This window comes from Molothrus ater, chromosome 20, assembly GCF_012460135.2.
Source record: "Molothrus ater isolate BHLD 08-10-18 breed brown headed cowbird chromosome 20, BPBGC_Mater_1.1, whole genome shotgun sequence".
In the NCBI taxonomy this organism is placed as follows: Eukaryota; Metazoa; Chordata; class Aves; order Passeriformes; family Icteridae; genus Molothrus; species Molothrus ater.
The window spans coordinates 9358544-9377141 of record NC_050497.2 but is presented as its reverse complement, the minus strand read 5'-3'; the positions used below and the strand labels follow the sequence as shown (position 1 = coordinate 9377141).

At 47.8% G+C, this 18598-nt stretch overlaps 1 protein-coding gene across 2 annotated transcripts; it reads right to left on the bottom strand.

Annotated features, from left to right (window-relative positions):
- On the bottom strand, positions 1 to 15999 carry UBAC1 (UBA domain containing 1). Of its 2 annotated transcripts, none has more exons than XM_036393674.2 (10): positions 15671 to 15999; positions 11839 to 11959; positions 11529 to 11602; positions 10714 to 10821; positions 10062 to 10179; positions 9311 to 9419; positions 7914 to 8145; positions 6618 to 6704; positions 5799 to 5937; positions 1 to 5134 (listed from the first exon to the last, which is right to left on the bottom strand). In XM_036393674.2, exons 1-10 carry the CDS (start codon positions 15806 to 15808, stop codon positions 5019 to 5021), a joined length of 1242 nt encoding a protein of 413 aa, XP_036249567.1. In that variant the 5' UTR covers positions 15809 to 15999; the 3' UTR covers positions 1 to 5018. The 2 variants fall into 2 exon arrangements, with proteins under 2 accessions (XP_036249567.1, XP_036249568.1); XM_036393675.2 differs by having other exon boundaries at positions 10062 to 10164; positions 15671 to 15998.
- Positions 16000 to 18598: the final 2599 nt, after the last annotated feature.

Genomic DNA, 18598 nt, shown 5'->3' with positions numbered 1-18598 from the left:
TTGTAATAAATCAAAAAACTTTATTTTGAAGATATATTATAAATGTACAGCACACACAACATGGGTGTCTGGGGTTATGTGTGAGCAGGTTTAAAGCCTCAGCATTCATTCCAGCCCCGGCCGCAGGGTTCCACATCTCCACACAAAACAATTCCAGGCTGAACAGGTCTGGCTTTGCCAACACCTCCCTGACTTGCAGGAATATATTTCAGAACAGCAACTGCTTAAAAGGATCACAAATTAGCAGCATTCCTTGCTTTTGGCCCGGAGGGTTTCTGCAGGGAGCAAATCCTGCTGGTTTTCCTGCTCAGGGAGAGGTCGGCGACCCACGCGAGCGCGGCCAGAATGAATCCCGAATTCCACAGGCTCAGGGATGTCTGCCCTAGTTTAAGCTTCAGAAAAGTAAGGTTACACCTTAGGAAGAGCTGTGCATGCCACACACCGGCATCAGAGCCAGATCAAAGTTACCCTATGCAGTACCTAAGTGCTGTATACACAGGTGAAATGAGAAAATGTGAAGTCAGTACCTTGCAATGTAATTTTACTGGTGCTGCCTCGTGGGAAGTGCTGGGTAGCAAATCACATTCGTGTACAGTTCATCAAGCCATGATAAAAATATGCAAATTAAAAATCTCTACAGGCCTCTGTTACCTGCTGCAACAGAGACATTTGGGTTTGTGGGGCTTCGTTTAAAACGTGATCCAATTTCCTCCCTCTCCCCAGAGCTTGATAGAAAACTATACCCAAATTCAGTAAGAATTTAATGCATTTACATTTACTGAAGTTCACGTGCTGCAAACAGGATCTGCATTGAAGATCTTCAAATCTAGGGCAAGAGGTCCTTAAAAAACCCCTTTTGCTACACTGGATGTGGGGATGGAGGCGAGAACCACCACGAGAACACTCACGTGCATGTAACACCCTGTGCAGGGAGGTGGGGACTGCCCCCAGTGCCCTGCCACAGCCAGCACAAATCCTTCCAAGGAGCAGCTGGCCCAGAGAGGGGGATCCAGGCAGGATCTCCAGCCCCAAAGCTCCAGCACTCTCAGCTGGATGGAAATACCAGCTGGAAGCGCCGCTCTTCTGTTGGTTAATAAAAATGGGATTAATATTAAAAGTAGAAAACCAGGATGGTGCCTTTGGATGAAACACTGGCTATCCTTTGCACAAGCCTTTGGGAAAACTGCCACTGGAGCAGAGCTCACAGGAACCTGTGCCCCTTCCCCAGGCAGTGTTTGCTGACAGTGTCGCTGTACATTCGTTTGGTGCGATGCTTGTTTTGGTGTCAACGCCTCAAAAAAGTAACTGTAACAGTCCTAACTGAAAAGGATTTCAAGAACCACTAAAGAGATGCTTGGATATGAAAATCAATCTCTGAAATGGAAGTTTGGTTCCAGGAGAGAAGGAAGGGGGTCAAGCTTTGGGTCAGGTCTGTGACAGGGGCTGCCAAGAAGCAGCCACGAGCTGGAGGCCTTGGAACTCGTGCAGGAGAGGAGCTCCCACCTTCCCAGAGGAGGAGTGGCCTGATGGCAGCTCTGGGAACTGTGCAAGTCCATTCTGCAGCTGCATGGGAACACAAACCTCCTTGAAATGCTGCAGAGCCCAGCAGGCTGATCCTGTGTGACCATTCCCATGGAGGGATGCAGCAATCCCAAAGGAGGACTCGTGCTCACCAGGAGAGGAGGAATGGCAGATTCTTTGGGCTGGAGCAGGGACAGAGGCTCAGCAGCAGAGTTACACCAGCTCAGGCTCACAGGTCAGGACAATCACGGTCTAAGCTGTAAAGTAGCCACTGGCCTATGTTCCAAATACATCCCTTTAAATGCATCCCCCTAAAAAAGGAGTAGAAATATGAAGCCCTGAGAACAAACTTCCATGTAGTACATTGCCATTAAAAATACCAGCATTTTGGTGACACAATTATAAGTTAGACATATTTCCATAAATAGCTGGCTACTTGCAAGAGGCCTGCAACATCAAAAGGTACAAGACTGTCTGGCTACCAATGGGGCAAAGAGCAGGAAGTGTAAGAATCACACTCTTAGTCACCCACCACCCCATCCCTTTCCTGCTCCATCTGCCAGGCTTCCAATAATTTTCTCTTGACCACGTTAAGAGAGAATTAACTCTGCCATGTCTGTGCCAGCTGGAACTTGAACCCCCAAGGTGCAAGCACAGGACCTGAGCCTGTAAACCCTCACTGCTGGGAGCAGTTCTTCCTCACAAAACCTGCTGGTTTTAGTTAACAAAATCCTCCCTGTGTGTTCAGGGGTCTCTCACTGGCCCTCAGACACAGCCCCTGCTGTAATTCACAGCCCAGCACCACTGATGTCTGGATCAATTCCTTCAACCTCATCAGGGGAGTTTTTGCTGGCTTTAAATCAACTCCTGGGCCTTGCTGCAAACACCACAGCTCCTAAATTCTGCTCTCCTTCAGCTTTTGCCCACTGCAACCTTCAGTTCTCACAAGCCAAGCAGGGCTCTGTTAAAGCCATCCCAAACAACACCTCAGCTGTGCAAGTGTTGAGCTCTGCAATAACAAAATCCAGAAATAACCACATCTTCTCAAGCCTCCCGGCGCCCTAAAATGCAGAATTCCTTTATCCCTGGGGCCTCTCAACTGCTGCTGCTGAGCCTGGGCATTCTCACCTCCTGTCACATAAGGATAATCTGTTTTCCTGGTGCTGTTCCCCAGCCTTTGTAACAGCTCAGTGGCACTGAGGGGTGCTGCCATTCCGAGGGAGGCATCTCTGAGCTCCTGCATCCCTCTGAGCTCTGCAGTCCAACCATGGACTCCTGACATCAAACCCAGCATTTCCCAAGCCTTTACATTCTTCAAGAGCCACAACTGCCCCAAAGGTTCTGTTTGCTCATTCTGAACCTCTCCTTATCCATTCAGAAGCCAAAAAAACCTCCCACCAAACTACAGGGTAGTTTTCCCCAACTTTGCCTTCTAAAAGCACTCATTAAAAGGAATATTAACCACAATCCTGACCGTAGAGAGGACATTTCCTTCTAACATTAAGAGCTTCAAGTAAAAAATCCTCTGGTATTCTTACAGGAAAAAAGCTTCAGGAGTAAGCAAAAAAAAAGGATTAAATGATCAAAACCTTTCATAAGACCACAATATTCAGTCACAGCCACTCATGAGTAGCTGTGCTGAGCTCACTGGGGTGCAGGATCAGGCTCCTGGCTTCAGTTACAGGACAAGGTTATAATTTCATGTCATGTCAGTCTATTCTTAGCAAGAGCCCACAAAAATGGTATTACTGTCCAATTTGAACAGAAGAAACATCTCTATAAAGCTTGGAATTTCCAAATGTAGAAGTAAATATTTCAGCAGTCATCAACTATAAAGCTTAATACGAAATTACAAAATTAAAAAAAATAAAAGAATCCTGGGATAGTAAGACAAGATAAAATCTCAGGCTGTTTTGATTTCCCCACCCTTCTTCATATTAATTATGAGAAATTGGCAACTTCAGTGCCTCAGCTGCATAACAGCACAGAGCAGATGCCAAGTTCAGGCCAAAACTTGTTGCAGGGTTTCGGGTTGCATCTTGCTGCATTTTTGTCTAAAAAACCCCAACTGCACCTAAATCCCTCCCACAGCTCAGAGGTGACTTGCTCAGGATCTCCCTGTCTGGCAGGACACCTTTGTGCTGTTTAAGCACAGGGTCTCCACCTGCTTTCTCTGCAAAATTTGCCTCTTCTGCCTTTCCTGCAGGGCTGTGAAGCACAAGGCATGGCGGGGATGATGACAGATGTCAATCATGTTGCACTAAGTTGAAAATAAACCCCTTTTTTTAGCAGACTGCTAAAAATGGAACACCTGCAGAGCCCAATCATAAACACCAGCTGGATAGTCACAGTGAGTTCTGCTCTTAATAGCTCAGAATTCCTCTCTGAAATCTCAAGTCAGTCTTCTGGCAAAATAGGAAAGACCCAGCCTGACATTCTTGGTATGACCATGGTAAGAATAAGTATAAAGGAAAACCCACTTCTAAGTCAAAGACAGCAATTTCAAGCGTGCTTTAAATACCTTAAACAAGATAAAATCCTGTGTGGTTCTGCTGCTTTACAGAACCCCAGCAACCTCCCCATGCAATTCAGCTGCTTTTTGTTTGTAAACAGAATAAAACCCCCACAAGCCCCTTGCCAAAACTGTGCACATAAAAATGGGAAAAAAACCAACACTGTGTGAACATATCCCTCCTTGCAATGGGATATGGCAGAGTGTGAGCTTAGGACTTGCAGCCACTTGGGAATCCAAGTCCTGATGTGGTGAATTCTGTGGTGAAAGAGATCCTGCACCTTTATGGTACCTGACAGAGAACCCCCTGCAAGTACAACCCCAGTGGGACTGCAACAACACTAATGCAGCAAATAAATAGGAAAAAGTAATGCTATTTATTAGAATTCCATCTCTGAATGATTCTGCTTAAATTAGAATGCCAGATAAACAAGCTTGGATAGAAATGTGCTTGCTCTCCCAAGATTTGGGCTTTTAAAAAACATTTCCTAAGAATCAATTTTTTTTTTTAAAAAGCAGTTTTGCAATTTGATAAGAGCTATAAATTAATACTGTATGGAGATGATTAATATCCTATGCTAGTGGTCAGTGACCTTTTGTAAACACCAGCCAGATCCTAGCAAAACTGGCCAGAAAACTGTCACAGGCCTTTTGAACGAGCAATATTTCTTTCCAACAATCAGATTCTTAAATGTTTGCACAAAACCTTTTTCCTATTTTTTTTTATATATATACTTTATTTTAAACCTAATACCTGAAAACATGAACAAATCCTCAAAGCTCTCTCACTAACACTAAAATCCACAAGGCAACTCACTCCTGTTGGCCGTAACTACGAACTCTCTTGTGTGAGAGACCCCTCCAGCCAGGATTTCCCCCTTCCCTCCCTTCCCTCCACCCCTTCCCAACCATCCAGGCAGCCTCCCGTGGAGGTGGAGGGGGAGTGAGGCCAGGGGGAAGTGGCACAGTGCACTGGCAGCTCCCTCTACGTGCGGTTCAGTGTCTGGAAGATTCGGGAGATCTGTAACATCACCGGCCCCGTCTCGGGATCGTTCATCCACTGAGTGCTGTTCAAGGGGTTTTCAAGCATATCCTCGAAGGCTGCCAAGAAAAAGGGATTGCAACTGTTAGTCCTTCAATGTTTGTTCTGTGTTGTCAAAAAGAACAATTCCTGAGGGATTTGGGGCTCTGTCAGACTCCTCAGCTGGGCACACACTGTGCCCACAGCCTTTCTGACCCTGAGCACACAGACTTTGCCACAGAGCTCAGACTCAAGCAAAGGGAAGGGCATTTTACCATTTGATCTCCATTTTGATAGGCAAAGCCTTAGCTCAACCTTCTTGTTTGGATTTTTTTCCCCAAGTTCCCCTCTGTCTCAGTGCTCAGGCCTCACACACAGGGGCTGCACAGCTGGAGACAGCCTCGCTTTTTCTGTGAGATGGAGTTCTAGACAGACATTCCTGACTTTTCCCCTCGTGGCCAAAGGGAGCACACAAAAGGTCTCCTAAATCCACAAAGCACTGCAGCCAGCAGCTATTCAAGTTGTGAGTTCAGCAAGTGTAATCCTGGGGAATTACAACCATTCCTGGGACAGCCCCCAGGCCTGCTCTGGGCTCAGCTGAGCTGCAGCATGAAGCAAACCAACAGCAGAGCTGCTGCAAGGCAGGAACAGGCTCAGAGCTGCCCCTGTCCCCCAAAGGAGCTGTCACCATCATCTCTGCTTGGATTTCCTGGCAAAGCCAGCAGGAACCCACACAGGACTTACCTAGTAGAGTTTTAGGGTTGGTGAGCCCTAATTGTACCACTGGGTTTTCTAAGATGGCTTGGAAGAGAGGGCTGTTGGTGTCAATGCCCTTATCTAAGTCCTCTGGAGAAGGTTTTCTGTCTCCCAGCAGCCACTCACACTGAAAGAAATCAGCAGGCACATCAGATTTCATTAGAACCAAAGTGGCTCTACTCAAAAGTTTTGCCAACGTGGCATTTTAAAAATGCTTTTCCATCTCCCAGATAATGCCTGAGCTGTACATTTCTTTTCACACATTCATTTGTGCCACCCAACCCAATATCCTCTCTCCAACAGCAGCCAGCACTGGATACTGAAGAGAGGCTTCCCTGGCTGTCAGCTGTGTCCACAAAATTATCCTTAATATACAGCAGGGAACTAATTAATCTTGGAAAAACTTCCTGTTTTCTGATTGCAGAAACTGTGGAAGCATTGCTGCTAAATGGTAATTTACACATTATATGGCTTGAATCCATCCTGGATCATTGATTCCTGTCCTAAACCAGTCATTCTTGGGAGTATCTCCTCCTTCCTAGGACAGCACAATCTCACACTGTGGTGAGGGAGTTTCTCAAAGGCTTTTTGACAGCCCAGCCTCAGCCTCACAGACCCTGAGCTCTCAGAGGAGTCCAGACCCTTTGCAGTCATTCCAGTTGTGTATCCAACTTCAAGGAGGCACAGAATTTGTGCTCCTGAATCTTCAGTAGGAGTTCACTGTCTGACAGATCAAAACATGACTCAGGCAAGGCAGAGAAGCATCAGTGGGACAGACCCTTGGAGCAGGAAGGATGTTGTACTCACAGCTGCATTTTGCTGGTTGTTGTTCACTCTGAGTGCATCCACCACTTCCTTTTCATCAAATCCCATCTCCATCAGGGCAATGACAGCCTAGAGCAGAACCCCACAGCTTAATAAATCTTACATTTAGATCACAAATGAGAGCAATCATTTCCCTTCACCTTCTGTGCACAGCTTTATGTGAGGTAAAACCCCCTCATTATTTCCACATGCAGAGCACTCAGTAATTTTATTAACAAAGTTTTCAAATATTCTATATCAAAAGTGTCATTACTATGGAAGAAGAAAAAAATCTTAGGAGTGAAGGTAGTTCCTACCCTCAACACTGGAAGGTGAATGCAAGGCAAAGAGCAAGTGTACCTGGGGTAGAAAAGAGAAGGAAAATGAGGAAAAAACCCTCATTTTGGAGCTCCTCTCCTGTCACAAAGCTCTTGTTCACATCTCAGTGACAGATCAGCCTTGATGTGCATTTGTGGTTCTATTCACCCCATTTATTTTCACTTCCCAGATTTACTACACTGCTGGTGAGTGTGATGTATTCAGACATATCCAGATAATGGCACCAGAATGTTTCATTATTTAGAAATTGCACCCAGGCTATCAAACCCATCTGCAGCTCCTAACCCAAATCTCAGAGCAGCCAGTTGTAAACCCAAGGTGCCAGATGTCACAGGGCCCCTCCTGGTGGGCTCCCAGTGGGAGAACAACACATTCCCACTGCAGGTAATGCTGTGCTCTGAACAAAGGGCAACTTCTGTCCTTGCTGCAAGACTTCAACCTGCTGGTGGCACTTTGCCTTGTTCCCTAAAACAATAATGTCCTTCTGTCCTTTCCATAGAATCATGGAATGGTTTGGGTTGGAAGGGACCTTAGAGATCATCCAGCTCCAACTCTCTGCCAGGAGCAGGACACTTTGCACCACGCCAGGGTTTTCTACATCCAGCCTTTTCTACAGCCAAAGGATGTACTCCTGTCCTGCCACCCTTCCTTCCCAGGCTGCAATGAAAACAGCAATGCCAGGGGTCTGGAGCTCATGTCAGTCCCCTCAGAGAGTTTCCAGGTGCAGAATAACAGTGCCTTTCATGCAGATCCTGCTATCCCAGACAGTGATGCATTCCTGAGGTAAAATCCCTAAATTTAAACACTCCCTGAACACCTCACTGGAACAGTGCCAAGCCAGCACAACACCCATCTACCCAGAGGGCCCATTTCATTTATGAACGAAACATTTGGATTTTATGGTGCCCACGAGATCCCCTCCCAGTCCCACAAGCCCCACAGGGGATGAGCAGCACCCACCCGTGGGTCTGGACGAAATTCTCTTTTCCTGCGGATCTTCTTGAAGATTTCAGTCAGCTCATCCTTGGCCTCCTCCCCGCCCTCCTCCGAGCTGGGCCCCGCAGCTGCCTCAGCAGAGGAGGCAGCACCTTCAGCTGGGGCTTCTGCAGGAGCAGAACCTGGCAGAGGAGCATCCACAGAAGGATCATCAGCGTGTTCTATCAACCACTCCATGGCCTGGGTCACAGACATGCTGCAAAACACACGGGAACAGCGCTGAGGATGTGACAGCCACGCTCCATGTGCGCTCTTTATTACCATGCTGGATGCACTTGCAGATTAATTAGCACCTGAAAACTCATTAAGAAAGTTTTGGAGCAAACAAAACACCTCAGTTCTCTGAGTATCCACAATCTGAATCTGGGAAAAGAGAGGCTCCAAGTGCAGCTTGGACCTGCAACCCAGATTCTGAAAGGCATTTCTGAGGGGGTCACCTCAGCCTCTGCAGCATCTGCTGAGTTTCCCAAAGAAGCACTGTCTGCTTGCAGCTGTGGACAGAACTGCCAACAAAGCACGTTCCAAATCTGCACTGCAGCCACATTTCAGGGGCCAAGGGCTCTGTTCCTCAGAACACCATGGGGTGACACCATCACTGGCTGTGCAGTGTCACTGCTCCAGCTAAGGGAGCCTCAGAGCTCCCAAACACCTCTCCCCAAGAGGCAGAAAAGAAAGAGCCAAGATAACAATAGTGCAAGGAATGTGTGATTCCATTTGACACAAAGGAATTATTATTGCATATTCATGGAAGGCAGGGAAAGCCTTTGCCTATTGGCTTTTCTGTTACAACACGAAAGCTGCAGAACAGCAGGGGAGAAAGTCTTCCTGAGATACTGGAAAAGTGTGATTGGAATATGTTGTGGACTCTATCACCAAAATTTTTCAAGAATGGCCTAACAAACCCCTCTGAGGAGTGAGGCAGTACAGCTGCCTGTTCTTGGGGCATGAGAAGAACTACATAACTTCCTACTTTACTGCAGTTGCTCTCTGGACCTCACAATATTCTTGGAATTTTTTAAAGATCAGCACAAAGTATATTTCTACAGCTGAAAGGTCAGTGTGTATGGGCTAAGTCCTGCCCTTTCCTCTGTAAAATCTGACTTTGAAAGCTGAAGAAAATGTGAGTTTGATTCTTGGAAACAGTGCCAGCCTGGCAGCCCTGTGACCCCCAGACCTTGCAGAGCACATCCAGCCCTGATCCCCCTTCCCTGCACCACCTGCACCGTGCCTGAGGCAGCACTTCTTGGAGTTCAGGCTTTCTCCAGCCCCCACTGAGGTGACCCATATCAGGAGACCAAAAAGATGCAAATATGCATTAAAGCAGATCTGGGTTAAAGTGCCAGGCAGTGCTGGCCACTCACTGGTTCAGCCTGAGGGCTTTGACAGCTCTGCTCTCTGGGAAGCCCATCTCGGTGAGCTGGCGCAGCGCGATCTCGTCCACCCTGTCCTCCTCATCCTCATCCAGCATGGCTGCACACACACAAACAGAACAGAGCTCACATTCATTCCAGCCTCACATAAACCCCTGTGTCAATGGAAAGGCATGTGTTAAGTTCAAGCCCCATTCTCTCTCCCGTCCCCTCTTTTGTTTCTGCCCCCACTTTGCCACCTCATCATGTAATTTGCTGCACTCAGCTCGATCCAGCTCAGATTGATTCTTCCAGGACAAAGACTTTGTCCAGATGTGTTCAAGATCTCAAACAAAAGGCCACTAACTCTCACATGACCATGGGATTTCCACACAATTAAATATATGAAGATCTATTAAGCATTTCTCTAGAAATTAAGTTGGATGTGGCCATTGCAGATCTCAAGGATGGGCATTTCCTGCCAACCTGATCAACGGCCACCATTTCTCCTCATTTTACTACATCCTTGTGAATTTTCAACTTTTCTTTACCATCCCTACTAATAATTTTAAATGGAACTTCTCACCCATCCCAAAGTGACATTTTATATCCATGATTTTTATCCACAAGGTGAAACTTTTGCCACAAAGTTTTCAGCAGCTTTGCTGCCACATCAGTGTCTGAACTTCACTCTGAGCCCATTGCTATGCTCCAAAAACAAATTCCCAGGATTGAACCAACAACTCTAAAGATATGTTCATACCATTTGCCTTCTTAAATAGTTCAACTGCATCTGGGTTCAGTGCTAGCAGTTTCTGTGCAACTTCTATGAGAGACACTAAAATCTTCCGGAGCTCTGTCTGGAACTGCAAGAAAGGAAACTGTCAAAGCATTTAGACAGGAAGTTACCAGCCATCGTTGAATCTTAATGTATCTATTGTTAGTAACACAGCAGCAGCCTGGCCCTCTGTATACTAAGTTGCTTTATTAGGGCTTGATTTTCATTGTTTAGTCTCTCAGGAGGTCTGGGACCTTCCTGTGAAGTGTTACATGGAAGCAAAAGCTCCTGGGCAGAAAGTTCCTTTTAATTTCCACCACACCCCATGGGCAGCGGTCAAGGAAGGGAAATAAACCACAGGAAAGCCCTGAATTAGTTAAGACTGAAGAAACAAAATAACTTCACATTTTCCAGATCTTGAATATGCTCTGAGGCTTTTTCCAAGCACAAACAAAACGTTTTAAATCATAATTTCGGACGGTATTTTATTACCATGAGCTGTGTCTAAACCTTAAGCTGTTTAATATACATTACAGACATCTAAATTTCTCTTATAGAAAAAAAAGAATTATATAAAAAAAAATAGAAAGCAGCCTGTTGGGCTGTGGGTGTGTGAGTTCAGAGATGCAGTACTCACATCCCTCATGTTGTGGTGGGTCACGCTGCGGTCCACGCTGCGGGCGGGCAGGTTGGCAGTGGCTTTGAGGATGGCATCCTTGTCAGGAGCCTTCTGCTCCTGCTTCCTCTGCAGGGAAGGGAACAGGAGCAGGTTTCATAACCCATTAGGCACAGCACAGAGTTTCATATTCCTCCCCAAGACACCAAGCAGTGCTCTGTCACTTGTAGTGCCATGGATTAACAGCTCCAGTGTCATCCTGCAATTACAGAGCTCAGCTGGGCCTGTTGGGCTGCCCCACTTTCACTCCTTACACCTAAACAAGCAGGGAAATTCCAGCACAAAGAGGGACAGTGATGGATCCCAGAGAACTTGGAGGCCTCTGAGTTTATGTGATACATCAACGTGCATCAACACCATCCTGACCCTCAGGAACAACTCCAATAAAACAAAATAAAACAGTCAAGGGCAACATTCCAGCTCCAGAGGCTGGTTAGAGGGTGACAGAAGGCAACCTGACAGCAAGCCAACATATTTCTTTGGGTTTTCTAACAAACTAAGGCACTTGCTGAACTGTATTTTAGTTATTAGACATTTGTTCAAAGATCAAATCTATAACATTTTCACAGAGTGTATCTGTGTGCCTTATTTTAAGGCAAATGTTCTCAGAATGACAGCTAAAAATGCAAAATCAGCTTCCTCTAAGTTTGGAAGAAATAGGAAGCGGTTCCTGTAGAATTCAACTGGCAGCATGTGCCTCTCCAAGGAGAGTACATCACAGAAACCCTGCCCCACATCATCAATAAAGCAGTTAATCCAAAGTGCTCCAGACTCACTTTCTCCTCTGCAACCACATCTGACATCTTGGGGAGCAGCATCGGCGCGCGCTTCTTGACCAGCAGCAGCACATCTGTGAGAGAGAGAGAGAGAAGGGCACTGCCACAGGTTAGAGAGTCTGGGAGAGCAGCTCTGCAAGATACCCCTCAAATTCAACTGCTCCTGGAGATGAATTTGGTATTAATTCCATTTATTTCGCTTCCTATGTCAAAGCAGAGAGAAAAAAATCTTAAAAACGTTTGGAACGTGCCAGATGAAACCCAAGCTCCTCCTTCCAGACTGGTCAAATTCAAAGCCAGACAATCTCACCTCTGTCCTGAATGTTCTCCTCCAACACTGTTTTTGTGTCTGTCAGCACCTTCTCAGAAGTAGCATGGATCAGCTTGTGATGTGTCACAGTTTTGGGATCCTCCAAGCTCCCAGGAAGACACTGCAGGAGACAACAAACTGCAGATCAGAAAGAGAAATGAGGCTTCCTCATGCACTTGGCACTCAGGATCCTCCACGTACAAACTCTGCATCATTTCCTGGCTTCTCAAGAGCTTAAGCCAAAGGTCAGTGCACATAAAGCATTTTATTAAAGAAAATGAGGTTTGATTTGTGCCTGTGTGGGAGGATTTGTGCTTTCTCAGGACATCTCTCTCACACTAAACTCTGGAAGTGCTGGAGATTTGGAGCAAAGCAAAGATGCTCCAGGACCCACTGCTACATTAATTCTGATCACTGAGGTCCCTCAGAAACTGGTTTCACAAAGTAAAAATGCAAATCTACCAGGAGCAGCAGTGTTTTACAGGAGGGAAGGCTGGAATGATGCATGTCCTCATTTGGAGTGTCCAAACAGGACAGATTCCCTGCCTCACCTTGTAATTATTATTTACTCTCTGAGTAAACAAGGCACTGCCAGCAGGGATTTTGGTTTCTCTGACCTTAAACTGGGTAGTTTCTGTGCCTTGTTTCAAGCTGAAATAAAGATATTTGCCTGCTGGAGCCATAACCTAGGTTCCTGCTGAAAGGGCTGAACTAAAGTTCCATTCACAGCTCTTCCTCCCAACCATAAATAACCAGAATACAATGGATTTTTTTTTGTGCCCATTCCCTTATTGCAATTCTAAATTGCATGTCAATTAATTCACCAGGAAATCAGTTCAAATCCTAAAAAAAGAGTGCTCACACAGGCCTTGAGCTGCCTCCTCCTCCTCACACCAGAGTGGCTCCAGATGCACAGTGAAAGATTTCAGGAACATTATTCCATCAGTGCGTCTAGAGGCTTCCAATTTGTTTGAGTGCAAAGCAAAGAAAGCAAAGCGCTTGCAATTCCAGAAAGGCAAGATTAGAAATAACAACCTGAAATTGCTGCTCTCACCACAAAACAGGACACTCCATACTGACCTTGCCTGCTCTGCCCACAGCAAACAGCTTTTAATGCCACTTCCAAATGTTCCTACCAAGCCACTTCCACCATGTCTGCAGAAGAGAATGTTCACCTTTTGTGCAACAGAAACCCCACTGAAAATCCTTAATTCTGGTGCTGTTCATCACCAGCCTCCTGCAAAGGAGCCTTTTCACTCCACTGCCACCTTTCCTGCTGCCTGCAGTTGGTGGAAACAGCTCCCTGCTGTTTGTCCAACAAAACATTTCTGTTGCCAACACAGATTCCAGGATTCCAGCCCCTCACCTGAACCTGGCTGTGGCTCTGATGCCTCCCTGAGATTGAGGTGAGAACATCTGAGTGCTGCTCTGTCTAACAGGAGCCTCTCAGGGAGCCTCCAACCCAAGAAGTGCTGAACCCAGGCCAAAGAACACATTAACAGCTGGGAGCAGCTCCTGGAATGGAGCTGATAAGGAGCCCCAGATGCCTGGGGACATCAGTGGAACATCTCTGCAAAGCAGCTCAGAACATTCCTGGTACAGATCCTGAGGTAAGAGGAGCTGGCAGCTGGTTTTGGGGTGGACACACAGACCTCCTGCCATTTCCCCCAGCACATATAAAAAAAGGTATGTGGGGACAATCACATAATAAATGTGGGCAGTGATTAATTGTAAAACTAACCAGGTAAAAGTTTAAGCAAAAAAATTAAAGTTCTGTGGTCATCAATTCTTATCTCCTGTTCTTCCAACCACTTTAGTAACAGCTGCAGAGAATAACAGGGCAGATAAGGGCACTGGAGACACCCAAGAGGCTGCTGAGTGAAACTCCTGCCTTATCTTCACACTTCAAATGCCCTGGAAATGGAAAAACACCTGACCAGCAGTGCCTTTACTCATTCTCACCTTTGCTTTTTCATTTTGGAGTTGCCAGCAGGCTGCTCCAAACATTTGTCACAGGTGCCTGAGCAACTGCTGAAATCCTAATCCCTGGTGATGCCAAACACCTCTTGCAAAGCTTGGAATCCTGGTAAACCACAAGGCTTTGTTTGTTTTAAAATACAGAAAAACCTTTTTATTTTTTTGTTTGGTTTTAATAACACTGACACTCCCTCCTATTAAAGGTGGGTGGTTTAAACCATCTGTTTAAACAAATATTATAGGTAAGGAGAAAAACCAGTGGGAGAGGTTTATTTCTTTGTCTAACAAAAGAGCCCAAAACACCAAATCTGGGGGAAATAAAGACATCAAGAGTGGCACTTCAGAGATCAGTCAGCATCTGAAGGTTATGGAGGGAAAAGTGGCCACTTCCCCAGCTGCAACCTGTTACAGACACCTCCCTCTGCTTCCTGAAAGATTTCAAATTTCAGAGACATCCAGGAACACAGTCATCAGTCTCTTGGAAGAGCTGGCTGCAGAAATTACCTCAAGGTGTTACCAAGATTCAGTCCATGAGCAGGAGCCATGATCTCTCCAGGTCTATCTTCCCCCTCCAAAAACTATTTATTATCCATGATGGCTATGGAAATCCACCCCAGGATGGATTTTTGCACAGAGCAGCAGAGATTGAAATCAAATATCACCCTGAGTTATCAAATTGTGCCTACACCTGCTCTGTGAGAAATGCCTTCACCTGTGTGAAGCCATTTCTCCTTGTGCTGTAAAACTCCATCCCTCTCTCCCTGTTTCCTTCAGGTACTGGAAGGGCTCCTGGGCACCTTTATTTCACCCAGGAAACAAAACCTTTAACCCTTCAAACAGGAGTTAAGCGGTTACAAATCACAGGGATCTCCTATTGCACAGGTTTTATGTAAAAAAAAAAAAATCCTTTGCAAGCCTTTAAAGGCAAACCCCTCACCATTAAACGAGATTTAGTGAATTGCGCTGGCAGAGGGAGGGGCTGAGGCTGCAGCTTTTGCCAGCTCTGGGGCTGCAGTCCCTCAGGAAGCCATGCTGCAGGTCAGGGGTGCAGCTGCCAGGCCAGGCTGAGCTCCTGGCCACGGTCACCAGCCCCAGGCTGCTGCTGTCACTCAGGACAGCAACCCCGGCTGTGGCTGAGCCTCCTCAGCCCAGGGGCTCTGGGAGTGACCAGTCTGTGCTGCCCTGCCCTGCTCCCACTGCCTGCGCCCTCCTTGGGCACCTTCTCCCTTCCACAGTGCCCCTCTGGCCACCTCCACCGAGATCTCGTTGTTTAAAGCACGGGGAGAGCGTTAGGAGAGCTCTGATCTCCCCCAAAAACACCTCAGCTTCTCCAGTGCCAGCCCAGGGGAGGCTGTACTCAGATTTTAACAGAGCAGGCAATTTCTCCTCCTCAGTTCCTACCTTCCTTCTGTGTTCAGACACAGAAACAAACCAAGGCAGAGTCCAGCTCCCACAGCATGGGCAGGAGCTGGGCATCTCTGACACTGCTCCAAAACACACCCCAAACTCTGGAACCAAACATTCCCAAGCGATCTCTGCCCAAATCCTCCTTTACCAACACACAAAACTCTCCAAAAGGGGGTTTTATTTCCATGTGGAACAGTTTTACAGCAATTTGGGGGGACAGCAGACACAGCGAGACAGGACACAAAGCCACCTGTGCACCCGAGCTGATTCCCCCCTCTTTTTAAAGTCATTTACAGGGCGTTGGAGAAGTCAGTTTTCCTCACGGGACAGTTCTCCTTTCCCCCGGACTGTTAATGCCGGTAGTTCCCTCGGTCCCCGATGATCTCCAGCCCCAGCCCCGCCGGGTTCCGGACGTTCCCGGTGGCCCAGCCCGGTCCCCGCTCCTTACGTGCTTCAGGCACCGCTCCTTGAGCTTCTCCACCGTGGTGTCCTCGGGCACCTCCTCCAGCCACTCGGCGCCCTCCATGGTGCACACATGGAGCCTCAGCACCTTCCCCGCAAAGATCTTCTCCTCCTGCACGAACATCGCTCCCGCTCCCGGTGCCGCCGCTTCGCCGCCGCCGCCTCAGCAGGCCCCGGGCAGCTCCCGCCCGCCCATGAAGGTGACCCCGCCCGGCCCGGGAGAGCGGCGGCCCGGCCCGGGCGGCGCGGGGAGCGCGGCGGAGGCTGTGTCCGGCGCGGCCCTGCCCGCTGTCACCGCCGGTGTCACCGCCCGGGCCCCGCCGTCCCTCCGGGGACACGGCGGCGCTCCCGCCGCGGCCGGAAACGGAAATCCTGGGCACTGCAGGGGCATACTGGGAAATGTGGTTCTACCGCGGTGGGCTTGTCCGGAAGTGAAGGCGTAAAACCCTCCCTCCCCTTCACGCCCCTGGGCGGGCAGTTGAGTTTTCAATCTCTAATAAGCCTTTAATAAACCTCCAATGAATTATTAATGACACTTAATGACGTTTAATGACGTTTAAGACCGTTTATCAACGGCTCCGCAGCGCCGCAGTTAACGTGGGGTTGCCCCGATGCATTGTGGGATCGCGGTTTCTCCCCGTGTCCCGGTGCGCGCTGGGACTGCGGCGCTGCCCGGAGCATGCCGGGAGTTGTAGTTCCGTCCCGCGGGGCTCGGGCGTTCCTGAGGCGGCCCGGGCAGGGCTGAGGGGTCGGGGACACTACGGGGACACCGGGAGGCACCGGGGCGGTGCTGCTGTCCCGGGCGGGGCGGGACGGAGCGGCCGGGGCAGCGGCCGTTCCCCGGCGGGCCGTTAGAGGGGGCCCGCGGGCCGCCGGTGCCCGGCCCGCTCCCGGCCTGCCCGCGGGACTCAGCGCCCGGCCAGCGGGTTTGATTTCCTTTTATATTTCATTATTAAAACTTTAAATGTGTCATCCAAACCGTGTTATTTCCTACGGCTCGCGCCCGAGCTGCGCCGATCGCTGGGGTTCGGGTTTACAAACGTTGGACAGCGAAGTTTTCACGAGTTTAAACCACCTATTTATTTAAATTAAATCCATAAATTCCCTCCAGAAATGGCTCTCCTGGTTTGCAGCTGCAGGGGTTGAGACTGTGGGTTTCTGGTGGAGGCATTTTGGGGGTCTGACAGCCCCAAAACACATCTGTCCCACCTGTGCCATGTGAAAAACGCCAATCACTCGTTTTTAAAATTTTAAAAGTTTAATGGTAATAAATTGGTTATAAAAATAGCAATATAATTAGAGTAATAAAAATTTTGGACAATTTTAGTTAGGACAATATGAGACAATAGAAACAAAGAGTTATGGACAGTCTGGGTACCTTTTCTGGGCAGCACAAGCCTGAAAAAGGACCCACGTTAACAGAGGATTAACCCTTAAAAACAATAACCTGTTGCATATTCATACATCTCACACATGATGCATAAATTCCATTCAAACACAGGATTCTGTCTGGGCAGTGTCAGCTTCTTCCTCTGAATCCTGACAGTGCCCTCGAGGTGGGAAGAAGTTCATTTCTCCTGATAATGGAGCAATAAATTCTCTTTCTCTGAAAGATTCAGGTGTCCTGTGGCTGCTATCTCACTTTCTTTAGAAGTGCCAGTCCTTTCTCTAGAAAAAAAAGTATCCTACATAGCATAGTTTCTATTTTAACATTTCTTATAACCTAAAGCTATATTGAACACACTACTTAAGAGGATTAATACAGCATCACTTTCTAACACAACACATATAATATTCATTTTAATATTTACAAAAAACAGTCATAAAATACGCATTTTTCACATGCCACATCTGTCCCAGCTGTGTTGGATGGGGAATTCTGCAGAGCAGCCCCAGGATCTGTGTGTGCCTGGCAAGAACAACAAAAATCCCACTGAAAGGGGCTGGCTATGTTCTCTCTGCACCCACATATACTCTGACTTATTTTCCCACTCTTTCCTGCACCTGACACGCTGTGGGGTTTTTTAGTGTTAAATACACCATTAAATGGGGGCTTGAAATGAAAAAAGGGCACTAAGGGTTGATGGATTTATGAGATGGAGCTGTTCTTGTTTGAAAATAAAAGGAATCTGTGGTTTATTCATCCCTGAGAGCGAGCCCTGCACTGTCCATGTGTGGAGTTGGTTAAACAGCTGGAACAGAGATAAATCCTGCTGGAATCAGGCCCAGAGACAATAAAGGCAATAAAGTGTTGTGCAAGGAGGAGCTGAGAGCTCTGGAGAGCCAGAACTGGAGCCCATGAAGGAGCAGGGTTAATTTGGGGCTGTGCTGGAGCAGAAGCTCCCAGAGCTCCAAGGGGACATTTCCCATCCTGTTTTCCAGCCTTCCAAGGAATCCCAGCCCTTTCTGCTGTGCCCAGCCCCAGAGCCCACGAGAGGGAGCAAATTCCTGCTCTGCAAACTCCTCCAGCAGCAGCTCCCGCTGGGAATAATCCCATGAATTTCCCTAAAACCACAGCCCTGGAGCTCCTGGGTGACCCCAAGTCCTTGTGATGGGCTGAGCATGACACCAAACCCACCCTGGAAACTTCTCTTTCCTGCTGATTCCCAGTGGTTTTGCTGCTTCCAACATTTCCCTGCCCCATGCAGGGAGCTGAAGTCTGGGGCTGGCTCGGGAGGTGCCACTCAGAGCCCTGGAGTTGGGGACAAGCAGGGTAAAGCTTTGCTGGGAGTGGTTTTAAAGCAGCCAGGGAGCAGGGAGGGATGTCCCAGCAGGAGAATTCCAGAGGTCTGGAGCTCTTGGTGTGCCCAGGACCTTCCACAGCCATGCAGGGGCTCAGCAGCCGCTGCTGCAGAGGAGAAGCAATATCTGGAGATGAATCTGGAGCAGAGGCAGGGGAAAATAAAAGAGATTT